Here is a 22,646-nt window from a genome sequence, read left to right as displayed (position 1 = left end):
AGCTTTGGATCTCTAGGTGTAATCAAGCTGAAATTTGCCAGGATTCATAAAATACAAATCAATGGCAGTGTGTGTAGGGAGGTGTCTGTGCGTGTGACACAAATACAATCTGAATATCACGGAGGTCAAATTAATACTGTAGCCATATAGAATAATGCACACTAACCCCACACAGATAATGTGAATATGGATAACTACCTCCCTTGTGTTAGCGCTGGTCCTGATAAATTCAGACACATCCAGCCTTCTCTACACTGAGCTGGAAGATTAGGAACATGCTCATAAGGTCCGGAAAGGATCTCAGTGTGTTTGTGTGTATATTAGATGTCACAACTAAAAACGTGTGTATCTATTTGTGCGGGACATAGATACATAAATGTAAAAACTATACACATTAAAATAAAAATACACAGATCTAGTGTATATATTGTACACACACTATGTTTGAATACACAGAAATATAATAGCTATACACGTGTGTAAAATAAAACACACACACGCACACTTTGTACCAGCACAATTTGAACTCTGACATTTCTCTTTGGATGTGGTTTGGGCCAGGGCAGCCCAGGCCATCCTTATGGAAACCTCCTTAGGGGAAGAATTGAGGCCGCATTACTCAGGGATTAGCCGAACCCGGATTTGTAATCTGCAGCCATCTGGGCCAGTGTATCTGGAGCATATGCACCGGGACTGTGTGGGATACAAAAACCCACTCCCCCTTCTCTGGGGAAAGACACCCCAAAACATACAGAAGGTTTAACACACCCCACTATTTCCTGGGCAACCTTCTGAGGGATGCTTGTACGTTTCAGGAACAAGAGGATTGTCCTTGAAATTTTGGTTGTATTTTAATCAATAGCAAGGCCAACCTGACAGAAGCGTGTGCTGGCATCATCAGAGGGGTAAAAGATAGCAGGGCCTATCCCAGTAACCATATGTTATAGAATATAAGTAGGTTATAATGGATAAACATGAGGGGAAAAAAAATGGGGAAAAAATGGTGTGTATAATATATATACACACACACACATACATACATACATACATAGCAACTGAAAATATATTACTGTATGTTCATTTGCATGTCTTAGACATGCAAATGAACATACAGTAATATTTACAGTTGCTATATGCTTTACTGTGGAGGGTTTTTGTCACTTTTTTTACCCACCATAAATATATAAATAAATAATATATATATATATATATATATATATATATATATATATATATATATATATATATATATATATATATATATATATATATATATATATATATATATATATATACACACACACACATCTTTAATAGTAGCGTACCCTGTCTAATTAGCCTCCATGCGGAGAGAAAAAACATCAGCAGTTTGATTTATTTAAAACATATAAAATAAAATTACAAAAAAAAAACCCCACTAACAACCTGAAGTTAAAATTAGATTTTTAAAACAAGTGTGGGCTGTTTTTAATCCGGGGCGTGAAGATTAACATTAAAGTGTAGCGCGGTGGCCAGCGGAGCCCGATAAAGGTGAGCGGGCAGCAGGGCAAGGGTTATTTAGATTGTAAGCTCTTTGGGCCAGCGACAGCTTTCCCTCATTAACATGGCATGTATCTGGATCTTTAACTCCCGCAGCACTGCGCTTCATTAGCAAACAGATTGGAATATTTAGGGGACTGGCTCAGCCAGATCCTGGTCCCATGTCCCATATGCCAACAGGATCACCCTTAGGGGAAATTGTAGAGAGCTTTATGGGAAGGGCAAGCTACCCAAGCAGATCCTGTTTACATTGATCCATCTGATCCCATACTGGAGGAAAAGGGATCCCATATATGGGATATTGCGGAAGAGGGGACTTTGGACCCTATATGGGGTTTTTCGGGCAAACACAAGGGTGGGGTAAGCAGGTGACAAGCCCTTGATCCGGCTTCTCACACCTATGAGACCAAGTCGTGGAAGCATGAAACGGGATTAGAGATCCTAAATGGGTTACTGAGATCCATTACATGGGTTACTGAGATCCATTACATGGGATCCATTACATGGGTTCCACTCCCTCCCCCCCCCCCCCAGCCTCTGACCCACAACCATAAAAAACAACAGCAGCCATGAAAAGGCAAAGTACAGCGAGAATTAACACTTGCACTCCCACACCCGGCGGTCTCCGACCACCCACCCAATTACATAAACACAAACAGGGGGGCACAAAATACCCCAAATACCCTTTACAAATGGGGGAAATAAAAAGCACAACTTCTACCGTCACGTCCCCGCCCGCACACATTTCCTGCCCTCCCACAGAACAGAAGCTTTGGGTTCCTGGGGGGGAGGGGGTACAAATAATGGGGGGGGGGGATACAGATAATGGGGGGGGGTTCACCCCCAGACCGGTTAGGGGTCCTTACTTGGTCGGTAGTTGGGTGTCAGAATCCTGATGCTTGGGTTGGTTGTGTCTTTGGGGGCAGCAGGAGGAGGAGGGAAGAGCTTGTGGGGTGTGTGTTGGGGGGTTCCCCTCCCTCTCTTTTTTTAGGGTGCTGTTTCGGAGGAGGGTTTCTGAGCCCGCTGGGATCCCGCAGCCTCTCCTCCTCCTGGCCCAAAGTGAGGGAAGTCAGGGGAAAAGTTTCACCCTTAGCAACCCTGCGGAGGGATCCGGTGCTCCACACGCACACACACACACACACACACACACACCCAGGGTGCTGCGGCTCAGGGGAGAGGGGAGGGGGCGCCGGAACTACATTCAGGAGCCTACCCTGCAGCAAATGTAACCGTTTCACTGCCGGGGCGATCAAACTTTATATATACACATACATGTATGCATTTTACAATGTAGACAGATACTTATAGCTCTAAAGGAGATATATTGATACATTATTTATATAATTCTATATATTGTAGCTTTAGATCTGTAGGTGTCTAATTCTATTGAGTAAATAAGAAGATAGTTACATGGAAGATGAAAATGGATACAAAGATTTGGGGATCAAGAAAGGTGTGTGTGTGTGTGTGTGTGTGTGTGTGTGTGTGTGTGTGTGTGTGTGTGTGTGTGTGTGTGTGTGTGTGTGTGTGTGTGTGTGTGTGTGTGTGTGTGTGTGTGTGTGTGTGTGTGTGTATATATATATATATATATATATATATATAAACCATACGATACCGTTTGAAGCACGAAATCAGGAGACAGCACTCTGGTAAGTTTGATCACAAGTTTTTGTATTGAAAGCCAAAAATGTGGTTTATGTGTCTTTTTCAATAAAAAAACTTGTGATCAAACTTACCAGAGTGCTGTCTCCTGCAAGCACCCAATTTGTTCTACTTGCAAGTGGAGTGCCGGCTGCTTCTGTGGAATATATATATATATATATATATATATATATATATATATATACACACACACACACACACTACACATTAGGGTGATCATTTTTTCCCACTGATCATAAATGTGCAGGATCGGCTCTTGCTGGCAGCGCAATGGCAAACAAACAAAATGCACGTTTTCGCACTTTTTAAAATGAACGTTTTCGCACTTTTTAAAATGAACGTTTTGGCACTTTTTAAAAAGTCACTGGGGCACAATGCCAAAACCAAGGCAATCCCGGGACATCTGGTCACCCACATATATATATACATAAATATACACACACTGATAGGTACATGGAAATATGCAAAAATACATTTAAATGAAAAAGTTCTGATTTATATGCCGACAATTTTGTATATATAAATACATTCAAATAGGTACGAACCTCCCACAGAGCCTCAAGAGAAAAGCGTTTGACCAGTGTATTCTGCCAATTCTGTACGGATGCAAAATGTAGGCCCTAAGTGCGCAGATAATTCAGAGGAAGTACTGTGAGGTGCGTGCTGGGTATTACCAGGAAAGAAAGGAACAAGGAGGAGTGGGTTCGAAAGTAAACACAAGTCCGTGACATCATCACATGGCCGAAGAAATAACAAAATGGCGCTGGGACGGACATATGGCAAGAAGAAATGACCATCGTTGGACAAAGATGGTGCTCAACTGGATTCCAAGGGAGATCAAAAACCCAAGACAACGACCAAAAGTAAGATGGGATCAGAAAATGTGTTGAAGAAACGTGGAAAGAGGCTGTAACCGCAGCACCTGGGAGATCTGCATCCAGAAGTGGGTCGACGAGGGCTGGAGATAATGAGATAGATAGTTGGTTGATAGATAAACTGGGCCTAAGTGTGTTTTTTCTTACAGCTGTCCTAACTCATTTATTCAGTCTCATTCAGTGGAAGGCAGAGGCTGGCGTGTTTCTATTGAGTGTAACTCAGTGCATTAGAAGTGAATCGCACTCACTGCGTGGCTGCTGGACTAGAAGCGAGTCTTACGCAATAGGAGGGCATTTGGAGGGAGGGTCAGTCACCAAGACGGCCTCTATCTAAACGGAGAGGCTGCCAAAAGCATGTGTAGTGAGTTTCACTGAGTACACAGATGGAGAGGTCAGTGTACTTTGAGTAAGTCTCAGTCAGCAGAAGGAAGTTTTGAGTGTTGCTCACTGACAAGGCCGTCAAAAGCATTTGAAGTAGAAGGAGGTCAATACATTTTGAGTGAGTCCTACTGAACAGATGGACATATTGAGTGAGTGTCGGTCACTGAGAATGCTGTCAAATGCATTATAAGTGAGTCTCACTCAACAGAAGGCCTCTACATTTGCATTGTTACCTCTAATAATGAATTACTCACACTCAGATGGAATTGCCCCACTCAGAATCCTCCCAGTGACATGTACGTTTCCGATTCACGTTTGTCTCTTCAGATGTTGGCGCCCGCAATACGCCCCACTCTACATGGAATACATTTAGTGGGAACCCTTATAAATTAGGAATATCCTTCATTCCATTGCCATAGAGCAGGGGCGGCCAACTCCAGTCTTCAAGGGCCACCGACACGCAGGGTTTTAGGGATATCCCTGCTTCAGCACAGGTGGTGCAGTCAACGACTGAGCCACCTGTGCTGAAGCAGAGATATCCTGAACACCTGACCTGTTGATGGCCCTTGAGGACAGGAGCCATAGAGAATCAAATAAAAAGCAACGACTCATAAATGTTATTTAAACCTTCTGTGAATAATCCAACATTAGAATATACATAATTTTATGTGGAAATGTATTTAAAGCAGCAATCCCCACCGAAACGTTCAGTGTTAAAAATAGTGATTGTTTAATCTCTAGCTCCTGGGGTTACCATGGTAACCTTTACACTGCGCCGAGCTCCATTTTAACCTCCCCGACACGTCATATTTAAACCGCTGATATCTCCTGAACCCAGCAGCGCATTTTAAAAATAAAAGCCACGTTGAAACAAGGACGAGAAGAGATCTCTTACAGTAAAAAAAAATGGCAATCAGTGCGTACTGTTTCATATATATATATATATATGAAGTATAAAGGGTAGTTAGCATTGTGATTCCTAGATAATTGGCATAAGATACAGCAGTGAGGAAATTATATATCATATCTATGTTATTAACATATGGTAAGGGGTAATAAATATCTTTGCAAATAAGACTTATATGGTCCCCTTGCCATGTTTTTGGACTGGGTTTAGCATATGACATAGCAACAGGCGCCATCTGCTTTATTTCCTCTCAAATCTGGCAAATGAAAGGGTTACTGTTGACATCACAGGGACTACTTTGTCCTGTTTCGAATGGGCGCAGTGATACCTCTGGGTGAGCAGTTCACAGCAAATATGCCATTCTGGTGAGAAGAGCGAGGGCTAAAAATAAAATCGCCTTGCTAGCAACAGCAGTCCGATTGGCTGAGCGGGGCAAGAGTCGACAGCCGATTGGTGGCAAGGCTCGGCCAATCGGGGGGAGAGGTGTGTTGGTGCGTCAACCTACGTATATTGGCCAAGGGAACCAGGAAGCAAGGGCTGCTGGGAGTTGTAGTTGATGGAGTGGGAGTGTAGCAGGAGATCAAGGCCTATGCGTAGGCCTGGGTGCATTTTAACCCCTCAGGTGCTGGAAGGGAGTGCAAAAACAGGCCACACCACCACTCAAGGCCTTACCCCGGCCTACCTGTCTCCCCATGTAATTATAAGGCTATGAATAGCCCGAGACCTCTCCCATATCTAATGTCCTGCTGTATCAAAAGAAAAACACTATTTAACGGCATTATTCAACGTGTTATAATAAAGCTTGATCATTATTAGCATTGTTGGAATGATAATAAAATTCTTTTTCACTGGCTTCTACTAATACTACGGTCTATTTATGTAACTCTGACAAAAATGTGCTGTGTAGATATACAAACGGGGTTGTTACAGAATATAACCCATTGGGTTGGAAACATGCAAGTGGGTGATCCTTTTGGAACATGTGTAAGAGGGTGATCCCATTAGGATCTTGGAAAGGGGGGAGGGGAGCTCTGTGTGAGAAGGTGGTCCTAACCTTTTAGAGGGTGATCCCATTTAACTTGAGGGACAACTGATCCCCCCCCCCCCCTAACGTAGAAGGGTGCCTAACATAAGTGGGTGATCCTAAAGTAAGAGGATGCCCCCCCCCCCCGTAAGAGGGTGATCTCAATTGTAGGACAGTGATCCTATTGAAGACTATGAGGCAAAGATGCGTGTCAACAAATTATCTTGACTTTTCAAAGAGTGATCCCATTAATGCCTGTTTGAAATTGGTGAGTACAAAGGAGATGATCCCACTCAAGTCTTTTTTGGAGAAACTGAGGCACGCAAGAGGGTTGGGCGTCATGGAAAGAAGGGTGACACCCACACCACAAGGGTGCTTTTAAGGTGTCTCTGTCCATATTTACACGCCAAGGCATGTAGTCTCCAGTCTTCCACCTGACGCCATATAAACCAGAACAGGCCCGGCCAGTCGGAAGGCTTGGAGCTGGGATTATTAACCCCATCCGGTGCCAGAGAGGTCAACAATGCTTCAATCGCAAACGTTTAAGATTTACATCTCGGTTCCCATAATAAAGAACCCCCCCCCCCCCCTGTGTTTTCTCACTGCCTACCACCTGTCGGGAATATTAATGGGACGTGTGAGCAGGTGTATGCCCTAGGAAAATGTTCAGCGACACCTGCTGGCTGAATAAATCATGGCACCTCTGAGCACAGTTTACTCAATATGGCCCATTTAAGTGAACGATGCCTGCCAGCCGGGATCTCACCTTGTGGGGTAACAACGCTTATGAAATATGGCCCATTGACTGAAATAGGGCATTAAGCCGTCTTGTAGCCCAGGTATTTTATGGAGCCCGCCCGTCTTGGTAAATACGCCTGAATATGTTACACGCCCCAAACGTTTTAACCTAATTGTAAGTTCAACATCTGTTATTTACCAAATAAGATAACCTTCAAACGACCTTGGAGGGTCCGGGGAGTGTATATCTGCCGCCATATTTGTTCTCAGATAACCCGTCCGTGACAGAACGCACAGTTTTCTTTGTGTTTGATTCACTTGTGCGCGTTCTTTGAGCGACTACCACCTCTGGGCCCTGGGACAGTGCCAGGCTACCCAGCTGGACAGGGGGGGTCAGGAGTCCACGTGCCATTTCCAAAGCTCGTATGATTTTGTGTAGGACGTTAGTGTATGTGTTTAGCGTAAGCTGCTATGCAGGAAGTGAAGAGTTAAGTGTCCAAAGGGCAGGCAGCAGTATACAAGGACAGTGCCAACATTATACAACCATAAATAGTCCTCTGAAGCACCATTCCCCTCCCCCAAATGATTTGTATTTTTAACCTATCGTTTATTTGTCAAGCGCCAACATATTCCGCAGTACAGCTTACCTGGAGGGGTCCCTCGGACATGCCGTGGCCCCACGACCTCCAGGGTCGCCCCCACCCCATAATTCCCAAGATACGTGTCATTTTGTGTTTTCTGGTGGCAGTTGACACAAATACAAATATGGCCGCGGAGTCACAACTAGAAAGTCGCAACGTTTTCTACCGTTGATGTTGCTACTTTTCCCATCGGTCACCGGATGTTTGCTCCGATCCCCGCGGCCATTTTGTCTCAGCCGGGCAAGTGAACCAGACTTCTCGTTGACTGTGAACCAAAAAGTGAAGGGGGGGTTCCTGGGAAGTCGCCGACCACCGATTATCTCTGGGAGACTGCCACTGGTTGAAGTATTAAGTATTGCAGTCCCTGTAGGTATCAAGAGTTAAATAACTCCTTGATTAGCTAGCAATATTTCCAAAGGGCGTAGCAGGGCGGGGAGGAACCCAATGAAACCAGTGGAGTATTTTCTGCTGGTATCAGTGAGCCGGGAGCTTTTCTTACTAGTCAGGACAGGGTGGCGTTCAGCTAGCAGCACCTCTTACAAAGCGCACACCCCTCGTAATCAGGGCAGTAAAACCCTCTTTTTCATGGCCGGCGTCCCTTAACCCCTTTGCTGCCGCAGAGATGCTTGTAACGTTGCAGCCATGTTGGCCATATCATTTATGGCACGTTCCAGGCATCAGATGTAAATATAACTTAACCTTTGTAGGTGGCGTCACCGGACAGCTGGCCCTTCTGCACCTTGTGACACTCCAGGAAGTCACATGACATGCCCAGGCCCTCCCCCCCCCGGATGCCAGTAACTGAAGCAGAGAGGGGAGGGCCCATTTCCATTTGGATCAGGTTGGTGCTCTGCAGGCAGATCTATACCCCCCAACCCCCCCCCCCCCCCGTGTTTTCAGAAATATCTACAGTTTCAAGTACCGGCGCATTTCCTGCGCATTTAAACATGGCTGCCGTGGTCATAAAACAGGAAGCCGCAAAACTTTATACATCCGGGCTTCCTTTCGGCCTGTGGTTCGGCAGCCATTTTGATTCACCCAAAAAAGAGAGACCAGCACCTAAAACTAACTCAAGAAAGAAAAAATAGCAGAGGGGGGACCCTTCCTCCCCTCAAATACGGTATAAAAATAATCATTTCTGCTTTACTGTAAAGAACCAACCAGATGACAGGCAGATGCAATGTCACAAAATGACTTCACTGCAGAGATATGTCTGACACAGGGGAGATATCACTGCCAAAGAAGCTGCTGTTGTCCCCAAACAGTCCCCATCTATGGCAGTACAGGAGTTAGTGGACACGCAGAACACGGCGACACACGGCGTGACTTCCCTCACTCGGGAGGATTACGCTTGCTTATTTTATTGATATCCTAGCCCTCGCTCTACACATTAAAACACAAGGCTAGAAACGGATATTTTGGTGAGGGAGTATCCTGCCTTTAATAGGTTAAAACGAAGGTAATTGATGCCATTTTTAAACACCAGACAAGTATTTGACACGGTTTATTGCAACTTTTCAAGCAGCAATTCCCCCCCAGGAGCATGTGCGTTTAACTCATTAGTATTTTGCCCAGAGCATGTCCGGATTTTTGCAGGTTAAAAAAAACCCAGCGTTATTTTTCTGAAACGCTAGCTTCCGCGGTTACCATGGTAACCTTCACACCGCACCGGACTCTGGGGAAAGCTGCATTTTAACCTTGCGGGCACTTATTTCAAACGCGTCCATCTCCTGAACAGAGCATTACATTTAGAGAACAAAAACTCCTTAGGAAAGGGCGAGAAGAGATCTCTTCCACACAATAAAAAGCAACATAGGAAGCAGATAAGCAGTTTTGGCTGCCGCCTGGGACGCCCACTTTAACACACAGGAGAAGATATTTTCAAAGTTTAAAAATGATCCCAACGCGACTGGCAGCAGGTGTATATTTCTCTAGGTGAGTTCCCAGCTGCCAACAGCAACCGTGTCAAGGGCAAACCCGATCGGTGCTCTCGGGTTTCACCATCAACAAGTGTTACAGGCACGAGGAACTCACCGATTAACACTTCACACCGCTGCGTTCTGCGGAACCCTCCGTTGCGTGCTGGGTGATCAGGGAGGCGTGGGAGCAATCCATGCAATGTCCTGCGTGTTTTATTAGTTTAAATAAAAATCAGTTCTCTAGTATTAGATACTATACTTTTTATTATTTTCAAAATAATGCGCATCCTGTGATTTCTACAGAAGGCTTTTAGCCACCTCCCCAGCAGTGCAAGATCTTTGCAACACTTTCCTGTTTGTGATCATTTGTTGCCAATGTTCCCAGCAGTTTGAGCTGCAAATTGTAACAATAGATTGTTACCTTCTTAAGGATACATGGTAGCTGCTGAGCTACACTGACTGCAGGATTGATTTTGAAACGAGAAAAATAAATGTATATTTGTGTATAGACAAGTTGTTGAAAGAGGGAATAAGGCTGCGCTTATAGTACTGGCGATGGACCGCAGCGTCGTAGCATGTACACGCAGTCCGTCGCGGGTGCCCATAGTGGGCGTGACGGCGCTGCAGTGCAACGGAGCGGTCGGATCGCCGGTAGTCAAAGGATTTTGACTTTCGGTGATCGCCGCGTGACGTCAGCGATTCAGCCAATGAGGGCGGGCTGCTCAAGGCCACGCCCCCACCACGCCTCGTCACCCTCCCTTGGTCTCCTGCACCGGAGTGCAGGAATCACAATAGCTATGGACGTGGCTGACGTCCACGTAGCCATTACTAGAAGCGCGGCCTAAGGAACCATCGATTCTGAAATTAATATTGGGAATTCATCTGGGATAGTAAATGGGTGAGGGGGAGGGTGTTTCATTTTATTTTCTACCAGGTGTCTTTATTTAAAGCAGATCTATTGTAATTAAAGTTCATTTAATTATGGCTCTGGCACCTTACGCCTGCTTTCCTCCCCAAAACGCACAAATGACTCTTTGGTACTTTACTGGATTCCAAGTGCTACCAAAAGCAAGATGGGAAAAAAAAAAAAAAAAGTGTTAAATAAGGAAACACACACACTCACACTCACACTTTTACTCGTCCTCGTCTTTTTATCTCTCTAGGAATCCAGTCGAGTTCCATCTTTGTGGATTTCCCCTCATCTCTTCTTGTGATGTGTCCGGCCCACCGCCATTTTAATTTCTTCACCCTTGTGATGTCACAGACTTGCGCTTGGTTTCGGACACATTCATCGCACTCCCTGCCTCTAATACCCAGCATGCATCTCTCCATATTTCTATGTATATAAAACACCCACAATTATTGCATCTAAAAAAATTATTACTTTTTTGTAAAAAGACGCTTTAATGATTTCAGCAACTTTACAAAACGCGTGCCGTCCCCACAAACATATTTAGCATTGCGATCCTCGTCCCCTGCAGTGAGCCAGTGTCTGGATCACCTCTTCTTGAAACCGTATTTCTTCCGCTCGTAGAAGAGATCTGTTTTCGAGCTGCCCAGATTGACAATTTTGGGGCAGCCGTCTCTCTGGGGGAGAAAACAAAAAAGGAGAGTTGGAACAGAACGGAGGACACAGGGCCCTGCGAAACACCTTAACCATAGGGTGTCCCGTAACATAGCCACCAAATTACAGGTTCTGGCAACCTGGGTCTCACGTAAAAGACAGCACCTGCATCATGGGCGGTCTGCCTGTTTTCTAGGGGGGGTGCATTAAGCACAACGTGATCTGGCCGGACGACAACGACTTTTCGTTCGTCCGCCTCCTGTGATGTTGCAATCACGTGATTACTCCGAGGAGTGGGCATGTGCCGCGGCACCCAAAGGTTAATGCCGTTTGCCAACGCCACTCTCTAACTACCGTATTTCCTCGATTGTAAGAAGCACCATCGATTTGGCACTTACAAAAAAATTGAGGAAAATGACTTCTCACCCTGTTTTAGAAGAAGAGGTTCTACGTCAGCGGAGGATGAAGCGGGCGGCGGGAGAGGTCCCACGTCTGCAGGGGATCGAATTGAAGACAACGGACGGGTGGGCGGCGGCAGGAGAAGACCATCATAGCGTGAGACCTGAGCAGGAGGAGAGCAGCCTCGGGGAAGGGCTGGGGAGGAGCGCGCTGTAACACTGAACTCGGACACCGGTCAACTTCCGGTGTTACACCGCGCTCCTCCCCAGCCGTTCTCCGAGGCTGCTCTCCTCCTGCTCAGGTCTCACGCTATGATGTCTTACCTTGCCACCGCCCGCCCGTTGTCTTAAATTCAATCCCCCTGCAGACATAGGCCCTGTCCTGCCGCCGCCCGCTTCATCCTCCGCTGACATGGGACCTATCCCGAATCATGGTAAGTGAGGGGGTTTGTGCCCCCTAGAAGACACATAAAAAAAAAAACACAGGTTCCAAGACGTACCCCGATTTCAGACATGAAAAATCGGAAAAACGGTGCGCCTTAGCAGAGGGAATACGGTAATCTCCCCCCTTACACCTCTCGGTAACTAGAGACCACATTGCACTTTACCATACAACTGATATTGCCAAGAGACACAGCTGTATTAGATCGGTTTTAATAATGCCGAACACCACTATAAATGTTCTATTAACTGGTACGTGGCAGTGTCACGTCAACGACATGTTTTACAAACGGATATTTGTCGGTCTTACCAAAAAGGTCAAATTATTTGGGGCAGGTCATGGTTTACATTGCTCTGTGGCCAAGGTAGACGCGCCGTGGCGGGCGTGTCCAGGGACGTGTGTGACGTCACAGAGCTGGGTCGTCCTCATTGGGGCAACCGCTCACGTGACCGGCCCGTCGCGCCGAAGACTCAGTTTGACCCGATTCTTCGAGCACCCCCTCCTGCCGAGTCTCTGAGCCACCAGTGCTGAAGCAAGGATAGCCTCAAAAAACCTGACCAGTTGGGGGGGGCTTCAGGGCTGGAGCTCAGCCCCCCATGTGCTAGAGCATTTATCACAGATTCCAGAGTCAACAGCCACAAGGTATCACAAGCGCAGCCTTTTTTTTTTTTTAAAATATATAAATAGAGACAGTCACGCCAATTTCAGGTATGTTTGAAGCGAGATGAAGGATGGGAGGGGAACGGGGTCACATTTGCACAGGTCGATGTATTAAGAAAAAAAAAACGCTATTTTTGACCGGTTCCCGCGTTGGCTGTCAGCTTAAAAATTGTGTGGGTTTTTTTTTAAACAGAATCTTAGCGCCATCATCAATATATCGTGTTTCAGGCAGAAAAAAAAACAAACAACTCAGGGGTTCCTAAAAAGAGCTTGTTGGGGTTCTGTGTTTTGTTAACTTATTCTCAGCTGTCGGAGGTTAGTGGCGCCTCCTTCCCACGTTAAGCCCGCCCCTCCCCACGTCAGCAGGTCTTTTTTCATTCTGCTGGATATAGACCCACTGTGGTCTTTCTCCCTCCTAATAGAGGTAAATGAGAATTTAATCCTAATAGAGGTATAATAGTATTTTCTCTGGTAGTGTTAGGACTTGCGAACAGGTGTCTGCCTTGTCATGGCTCGCAAGCTTACAACGCTTTGGCCAAAGGGTTAAACTAAATGACCCTATTTCAAGAGAATATATATAAGTATTTTACTGTGTATTTGTGTCATGTTGGATGTAGCATTGGGCTTCTCTGTTGCTTGTAGAAACTCCCCCCCCCCCTACATTTTGATTATGCAAATGCGTCAGCGCAGACCCCAATATAATTTTAGGCAAGACTCCCACCATTTGTAAACACAGAACAGTACACGGCTAGTTCCCCGCTGCAGGGACAAGAACTGTCCCTTAATGGGGCCGGCCCACTACAGAAAAACTGTCTTCAGAACTGGTGACGGAGCGGTGGCCATGCTCCCCGGCGGTTCAGCCAATCAGGGTGAACCTGCTGGGTGACATCATGGCCACGCCCACGGCCAACCCGTCTTTCCCTCTGCAGCTCCGTGCAGCCCGGGGATCTCCGCTGTACGCGCCACCAGCCTGGCAGGCGGGCAACGCTGACACCGGGGCCGCAGCCCAACACAGGCGTGGCCAACTCCAGTCCTCAAGGGCTACCAACAGCTCAGATTGCCAGGATATCCCTGCTTCAGCACAGGTGGCTCAATCAAAGACGGCATCCTGTGCTGAAGCAAGGATATCCTGAAAACCTGACCCCTTGGCGGCTCTCGAGGACCGGAGTTAGTGCAAAGATCTGCTACACCAGCGGCAGCCTGTCGGCGGTGCAAAAAGCGCGGTGTGCTCTGCGCACAAACTGGGAGCAGTCGCTCCGGACGGATCCCCCGCTCCCCACATCTCCCTGCGCACCCCGTCTCCGTCACTTACATCTTTCTCCTGGATGGTGCACTCCTTGCAGTAGTAAGCGTCAGACACCCCCGGCCCCCCGCAGATCACGCAGCGCCCCTGGTACGAGCCGTAGTTGCACTCGTCGCAGATCCGCACCAGCGTGCACGGACGCACGTAGGAGTCGCAGATCACGCATTTCCCGTCACCTGCAGGGGGGGGGGGGGGGGGAAGGAGGTCACTACGGTGATAAGGCGCGGTGCCGCCACGCAACCCGCGACAGAAGCAACATAATGGAAGGGTGCCAAAAAAAAATGGGAGACTGTAATTAAACGGAGCTGTAAATCTGGTTGAAGATGAGGGTTGCAATTATCAGTTAAGGACGAGACCATAAACTTCTGAACACATTAAACAGACAATCCGAGCGGTCGTTATTAGCACAGGATTGAAGCAGAGGGTCTCCGGAGCTGAACACACTTAATTTCAGCTCTGGAAACCCCCCGTTTCCAGATACAGACCTCCGGATTTACAGCTCGGTTTAATTACACGCTCCTTTAAAGCTGCAGACACAGCAATATCCTACGTGTTTTTTTTTTTAAATACATCGGTTCTGTACTATGAGAAAATACTCGTAGCTTATTATTTTTTAAACAACCGCGAATTACATTTTAATATATTATAACGTAACAAGCATTTTTGTTTCTATAGCAACCATTTACAAAGTCACATCCCCTTCCTCAACAGGCCCTGGCGCACCCATCTGAGCCCTGCCCTCTCTCTAGCAGTGCACCAATTGTATCTAGTGACTGCCTGGTCACATGATATTCCCCACAGAACGTTGCATCTTGGGTCCTCTTCTGCTGCACTGACGGCCATTTAGTCAACTCCCGAGCTGAATCTTCGCCGAACGATCACAGGAGACCGGATCGATCATCAACTTAGCTAATTACTTGTGGGGATTGTATTGATGCAAATATTAAAAAGGGGACATTATTTACTTATTAAACGCAGCTTGGACTGCTGCTTTAAGGGGTCTACATAGGCCTATCATGGAAATGTTGGTGCAAAACCATGGCATTTTCACCCTGCCACTATGTACCAGAGTACACCCCCTCCCCCCAGCTTGCACCCTGGGGAGCGTCAGTAGGAGGCGTTGTGATTCTGCGTCTATGCATAACTCTTGTTGCCCCCCCAAAACCTCCACATTTGAAAGAACGACAAGTCTAACTTCCAATGTAAGAATCCGTTCCCATGTATGGCAAAGCCGCTGCTCCCAAAAAAACGCAGCAGTACGTCCAAGCGCCCGTTTCTGGATGCCGACACGCCCGCCTCAGAGCGGAGGTGGGAAATACTCCATACCAGCGGTGGCCAACTCCAGTCCACATGGGCCACCAACAGGTCAGGGTTTCAGGATATCCCTGCTCCAGCACAGGTGGCTAAATCAGTGGCCAAGTCAGAATGACAGCAACCTGTGCTGAAGCAGGGATATCCTGACAACCTGACACGTTGGTGGCCTTTGAGGACCGGGGTTGGCCTCCCCTGCTTTATACAATCTGCCACAACAACGACGTCTTGTTGGTGCAATTAAAAAAAAAAACAACCTTTTGTAAAGAATTTAACAAACGATTAACAACAACAACAACTTCCTATAGTTGTCAGATAACTATAGTAACATTCCATGGCTCTCACGTACACAACAGTCCCCTGGGGAAGATGTGACAACATACACCCATTCGCAGCGGCATTTACTAGGACAGTGATTTCCAACCCCTACAGCCTGTAATGCGGATCCCAGACAGTATAGTGGGGTCCTGAACCCGTGTGGGGGCTGCGCACTTAGTAAGGCCCCAAACTGCACCTTAGCCTGGGGGGTATCGCTGTCACTTACAGCAGGACCTTCCCCACAATGCTTTGCATCCACAGCAGCAAGGCATTGTGGGGTGTGACTTTGGAGGCTCCCACAGTGAGCGACAGCTATACCCCCCATGCAGCCTGCACACACTGAGGGGCAGTTTGGGGTGTTATTAATCGTGTGTTCCCCCCACGAGCTCAGGACACTATACTGCCTGGGATCGGTCACATCGTTATTTAGCGATAGGCAATAAGATTAATTAGGGGTTCGCAGAACAAATATTTGCTAGCAGGGGGAGCCCAGTGTAACAAAGGTTGGGAGCCTCTGTATTTGGACATTAACAAGGTTAATCTGGATGGAAAGGATGCTCGGTGCAGCAAGTGACATCATAACGCTACAATGATGTCATAAACATGACATCAGTAGCAGTCATATACCCAGAAAACCTTGTATTAAATAGACGAAGCCTAAACTGTACTAGAATAAAGTGCTGAACGATGGCCAATGCTAGGTCAAATGGCCCTTGTAACAATGACTGGATCACACCTGCTATAAATCTGAGTATTTATTAGATATCGCTCCCTTCACATTTATCCGTTGCTAGCAACTGTTAAAGTTCAAGCAGTACCCAAGCAAACCTGAAACCGCGTCTACAAAGCCCAAGCATCAACCAAGAGACAAAAATAGCTGTGCCCTGCACCACAGGTGACAAATAAAGATGGTAGAAAGCCCGGGAACGCCGGCATGTTAACCGTTTGAGTACCGACGACAGAACGAGTCATCCCTCTTCCGTTCGCCATCAGCGCACATCGCGTCGGAGCACAGGACGCCATCACCCCTAAGAGAACAAGCTTTTTCTCGGATGTAGCTAACACGGTCATGGAGCCAGACCCCATAACGTAGTAGCCATGCGACACCGAAAGGGTTAAATGACCCAATATATTTTTTAGTGAGCCAAGGACAAGCACCTCCGATGCATTTCGCAAGCACAAAACAAGGACCAGCACCTCCGACGCGTTTCGCCTTGGAGGGGCTTTAATCAAACGTAACGAAGATCTGGTATTATCCTTGAGCGCTGGGACAGTTCAGTGCGCACATTGATTTATGGACTTTGTACCCCGTGAACTATAAATAATAATTCTCTTCAAACAAGTCACACAGCTCGAGATTACCACTAATTGCGAGGCTATACAAAACATGGTTGAGGAGTTCAAGAAGGAAAACAAGGCAGCAGGTTCACAAAATGATACTCACATTTTTCACACAGTCTCCCAATAGCTGCAATGAAAACAAATAAAAGGAACGGTTAGGGCACACAGGTGTCAGTTACATATGTAGGGTCGCCCTTCTTATTAGGCAACTGACTATATAGACACATTACAATCACTGTGGGGGTCCTGTTACACAAATCACCTTAAAGCAACCCCCCAGAAGCCTATATGTGTTTACCTCTATGTTGCTATCTTGCCCCCTAAACATGCCCTGCTCTTATAATAAAAAAATAAAATAAATTGTTCGTTCCTAATCTGTTGCTTCTGAGGTTACCTGTAGACTGCACTGGGTGCCATTTTTACCTCCTGTACATGTAATATTTCAAACTCATATCTTCTGAACAATCAGATTTATATAAAACAACCTTTACATTTAAAACGGTTAAATATGCCCTGCACGTATATATATTGTACATATGCAGCGTCTCCTCCCCTGAAAGATGTCCGTGACATTTTTTGTCACCACTAAATTAGTATCAGTACAAGACCCCCCCTCCCCAGGGTGAGCCTGCTCAGTACGAGCGAGATCCCTCCCCAACCCCCCTGGATGAGCCTGCTTGGTATGAGTGAGATCCCCCCCGAGTGAGGTTGATCGATACGAGAGAGATCCCCCCCCCAGGATGAGCCTGCTCGGTACGTGCGAAATCCCCCCGAGTGAGCCTGCTCAGTACGAGCGAGATCCCCCCCAGGGTGAGCCTGCTCAGTACGAGCAAGATCCCCCCCCCCCCCCCCCAGGATGAGCCTGCTCAATACGAGAGAGATCCCACCAGGATGAGCCTGCTTGGTACGAGCGAGATCCCACCAGGATGAGCCTGCTCAATACGAGCGAGATCCCACCAGGATGAGCCTGCTTGGTACGTGCGAAATCCCCCCGAGTGAGCCTGCTCAGTACGAGCGAGATCCCCCCCAGGGTGAGCCTGCTCAGTACGAGCAAGATCCCCCTCCCCCAGGGTGAGCCTGCTCAGTACGAGCAAGATCCCCCTCCCCCGAGTGAGCCTGCTCAGTACGAGCAAGATCCCCCTCCCCCCGAGTGAGCCTGCTCAGTACGAGCGAGACCCCCCCCCCCCCCAGGATGAGCCTGCTCAATACGAGAGAGATCCCACCAGGATGAGCCTGCTTGGTACGAGCGAGATCCCACCAGGATGAGCCTGCTTGGTATGAGTGAGATCCCCCGAGTGAGCCTGCTCAGTATGAGTGAGATCCCAAGTAAGCCTGCTCAGTATGAGTGTGATCCCCCTGATTGAGTCTGCTCAGTATGAGTGTGATCCCCCCGAATGAGTCTGCTCAGTATGAGTGAGATCCCCCCGAGTGAGTCTGCTCAGTATGAGTATGATCCCCCTGAGTGAGTCTGCTCAGTATGAGTGTGATCCCCCTGAGTGAGTCTGCTCAGTATGAATGTGATCCCCCTGAGTGAGTCTGCTCAGTATGAGTGAGATCCCCCTGAGTGAGTCTGCTCAGTATGAATGTGATCCCCCTGAGTGATTCTGCTCAGTATGAATGTGATCCCCCTGAGTGAGTCTGCTTAGTATGAGTGAGATCCCCTGAGGGAGCCTGCTCAGTATCAGTGTAATCCCCCTGAGTGAGCCTGCTCAGTAAGTCATCAGTTTCCAGGCCTGATCCTCCTCACCGACTCCGGCCTGCTTCCTGCAGAAGATCAGATCAGGGTGATGTTTGGCCATGTCCCGCTCCCTCTGCGCTCAATCCAACGGCGCGGTCACGATGTTAGTGTGTTCCAAGCCTCGCTCTGGCGCACCGGTCAAGCCCCCCGTCTCTCCTCTGATTGGCTACCACGCCGACCTGCTCTCTGCTGATTGGCTGTCCCGCCCTTCCCTTCTAGCTATTCCCATTTTCATTGGCTCGCGCCCCAACAAAGCCTGATTGGACGCTGCCTGACCTCGCCATCAGATTGGATCATTTGTGATAGACCCGGCTTTTCTTTTGCAGCTACCTCCATTCTGATTGGTTGTCAAGCTCCAAGCCTCTTTCTGAAGGTGAGATCACGTGATCAGTTGTGCTATTTAATTCTACATGTGCCAGGCCCTGCAGGGCACTAAAGAGTATACATTACAGAATGTTTCACAGCAACATTAACCTCATTCATATAAACTAATACACATGGGAAATACAAGAATGACATTCACTAATAGATGATGACAACAATTATTTCATTGGAATATATATTTATTAGGTATATATTATTATGCTCAGAACTATTACTACTAATAATAATAATACTAGGGAAATAATAAAATAAACAATAATGATAAGTATTCTCCTCCTCACTTTTCTTGATGTCTTCTCTCTACCCCTTCTGTATCTAAAGCCCTCTCTCGCCTTAAACGTCTATCACTGACTGCCCCACAACCTCTGGAATCATCTTCCCCTCAATACCCCACTAGCACCCTCTCTATCCACCTTTAAGACTCACCTGCTTAAGGAAGCATATGAGTATCTCTATTGCTAATAATTAACACCTCATACATAAACCTTGGCCCTTGCAGATACACTTACCAGAACACCTTCCTACTGTCTATGTCCTTCCTACCAATTAGATTGTAAGCTCTTCGGAGCAGGGACTCCTTTTCAAAAATGTTACTTTTATGTCTGAAGCACTTCTCCCCTTTATGTGTTATTTATATTATTTATATGATTGTCACGTATATTACTGCTGAGAAGCGCTATGTACATTTATGGCGCTATATAAATAAATGGATAGTGTGGAAGAACCAGGCGCTTACCTTCAGTATCAGAGTTACAGAGTGGTGATGTAACCAGTGATTGTGGTTAATTTCTATCGATGTGCGTTATTTCTTGTTATCCCTTCTGCTACTACCCCTAGTAAAGGGATGATCCAAAGCCCTTCGGAAACGTAGAGACAAAAACAGAGTAGGGGGAGCGAGGGATGAGTAAAAGCACAGATGGAGAATAAAATGACGAGCGGTAATTACAATTGGTACACCACAATACGGTGGGGGGAGGGGGGGTGGGGATTAAGATGGTAAAAAATTAATCATATAATTGCTTACACGGCCTTGTGCAAACACCCTCTCAAGTTGGTATCTTTGTAGTGGATGGTGCCCCTACTGCAATGATGTGCAGGGGGGGGGGGGGATTTAGGAGATATATCAATAAGTACTCACACGGCCCAGTGTGAGTAGAGGTGTAGACAACTGCCCTACACCTCTACTCACACTGGGCCGTGTGAGTACTTATTGATATATCTCCTAAATCCCCCCCCCCCCTGCACATCATTGCAGTAGGGGCACCATCCACTACAAAGATACCAACTTGAGAGGGTGTTTGCACAAGGCCGTGTAAGCAATTATATGATTAATTTTTTACCATCTTAATCCCCACCCCCCCTCCCCCCACCGTATTGTGGTGTACCAATTGTAATTACCGCTCGTCATTTTATTCTCCATCTGTGCTTTTACTCATCCCTCGCTCCCCCTACTCTGTTTTTGTCGCTATATAAATAAAGACATACAAGTACAAGCATACCCTGCATTAACGCACGCAATGGGTCCAGAGCATGTATGTACAGCGAAAATGTACTTAAAGTGAAGCACTACCTTTTTTCCACTTATCAGTGCTTCGGTACAGATAGGGAGTCGGTATTGCTGTTCAGGACGTGCTGACAGGTGTATGCGTGAGCTGCCGTTTGCCTATTGGGTGAGGGGAATCAGCACGTCACTACTACGGCGGTCTGTTGGGCAGAATAAGTGTCCGTACTCACGAAGCGAGCGTACGGACACGGGTATGGGGCTATTGTAAATATGTCCTTACTCACGAGTGTACTTAAAGTGAGTGTCCTTAAACCAGGGTATGCCTGTACATTTATTTCAGACAGTGAAATACATTTATTATTGAAAGCGGAAGTCCCACCTGGAACGAAAGTGAACTAAAGATCGTAGCATGTTTTATTAGGTTATGTGAAGCTCGTTGACACATTTATATTAAACAAATTGGACACATTTTGAAATGATTGTTTAAAAGTTTAACATTTCCACAGATGCTTTGGACGGGTTTCACCATATGTATGTAATGTATTGGAGGTAAGACTGTCAGTCATCAATTGTTGGGTTAGCGCTGTTCCTTTATTGTCAAAGTAATTATGTTGCCGTCATTAGTCAAACAGATAAACATTTATCATTTTCCCACAAGATAGGAAAAAGATGTATGTATATTTTTATAGTGCCATCGTTACACGCCCGGCGCAGAACTGTACCATTTTTAGAACAATACAATAATTGCAAAGGGAATACTATAATACAGATGGGATAAGTGCATCAAGATATGAATGTAACATTGAGAGAAAGGAGTGTACCCCTAAGAGTTTACAATCTAATTGGCATGTGAGCAATTAGTTAGAGCCTCTATAGGAGCATACTGTAGTTTAGTGAGTAGTGGTCATCCAGGACTCATTAAATGCTTTGTTGACCATGTGAGTTTTCATATGGGTTCTGAAGTTAGAGTGAGAAGGTGCTTGGTGGACATTGAAAGGGAGGGAGTTCCAGGCGTAGGGCGCAGCATGTGAGAAGGGTTTAGGTGTGAGAGAGAGAGATGTAGTGACGTGGGGAGTAAAGAGAAGACTAGGGTCACCGACAGGAGGGAGGGCGGCGACAAGTGTCCCGAGCACAGTGACAGAGGGGGACTCGGCCCACCGATCCTGGATGTTGGATGCATCTCCTGTGGTTTCTGCTACACAGGTGGGTGCTCCCCTTCCGTTCAACTAATAACATACAGTAAATAAGATACAATTAATAATAAAATACAATAAATATTAAAAATAAAACAATGCAATAATACCATTATTATTATTAGGAGGAGATTACACAAGCGCTCCTCAATCTAAAACTAAGCAGCCAATGCGGACCTGACTTACTACAATCTAGGTTCCTACGACTTGGTGCGCGAGCCATTGCCAAACCAATTGCGTCCATAGTCAACTCTATCCTGTCTGCAGGCCATATCCCTAAGACCTGGAAAACTGCCAGAGTTGTCCCAATCTTCAAAAGTGGGGACAAAAACACTGTCTCAAACTACAGGCCAATCTCACTTCTCCCAATTCTATCCAAAGTCATGGAAAATGTGTCCACTCCCAACTAAGCGATTTCTATACCAAAACAAATTTCCCTAGCCAATTCCAATCTGGCTTTCGTCCCAAACACTCCACCGTAACTACCCTGCTAAAAGTTTGCAATGAAATCCAGTGTGGAATGGAACGGGGACAACTCACTGGTGCAGTATTCCTAGATTTTGCAAAGGCTTTTGACACAGTTGATCATGCTATCCTGCTTAACAAACTCCAGAGCTCTGGAATAGGGAAGCATGCTTTAAACTGGTTTCAGTCCTACCTATCAGGAAGATCCCAACATGTGTCCATCTCAGGCTCTAACTCCAACCCCCTGGATATCACCTGTCGTGTCCCGCAAGGCTCTGTTCTGGGGCCCCTACTCTTCTCAGTGTTCATTAATGATCTTCCCACAGCTTGTAAGCAAGC

The 22,646-nt window shown here is 46.5% G+C and overlaps 2 protein-coding genes across 2 annotated transcripts in view; both read right to left on the bottom strand.

Annotated features, from left to right (window-relative positions):
- TOB2 (transducer of ERBB2, 2) overlaps positions 1-2,663 on the bottom strand; it is a 19,511-nt gene extending 16,848 nt beyond the window's left edge. Inside the window, exon 1 of the mRNA XM_075574032.1 lies at positions 2,406-2,663. The gene's annotated coding sequence lies outside the window, so the exon portion shown is untranslated. The remainder of the gene's footprint in view (positions 1-2,405) is intronic.
- An 8,400-nt stretch (positions 2,664-11,063) lies between these two features.
- PHF5A (PHD finger protein 5A) lies at positions 11,064-18,922 on the bottom strand. Its single transcript, XM_075574031.1, has 4 exons — positions 18,771-18,922; positions 17,127-17,150; positions 14,063-14,229; positions 11,064-11,273 (listed from the first exon to the last, which is right to left on the bottom strand). The coding sequence occupies exons 1-4, from the start codon at positions 18,820-18,822 to the stop codon at positions 11,184-11,186; spliced, it is 333 nt and encodes a 110-aa protein (XP_075430146.1). The 5' UTR covers positions 18,823-18,922; the 3' UTR covers positions 11,064-11,183.
- Positions 18,923-22,646: the final 3,724 nt, after the last annotated feature.

The sequence above is a fragment of the Ascaphus truei genome, chromosome 17 (genome assembly GCF_040206685.1).
Source record: "Ascaphus truei isolate aAscTru1 chromosome 17, aAscTru1.hap1, whole genome shotgun sequence".
Lineage (NCBI taxonomy): Eukaryota > Metazoa > Chordata > Amphibia > Anura > Ascaphidae > Ascaphus > Ascaphus truei.
The sequence above is the reverse complement of the archived record's forward strand: the minus strand, read 5'-3'. Positions and strand labels throughout refer to the sequence as shown.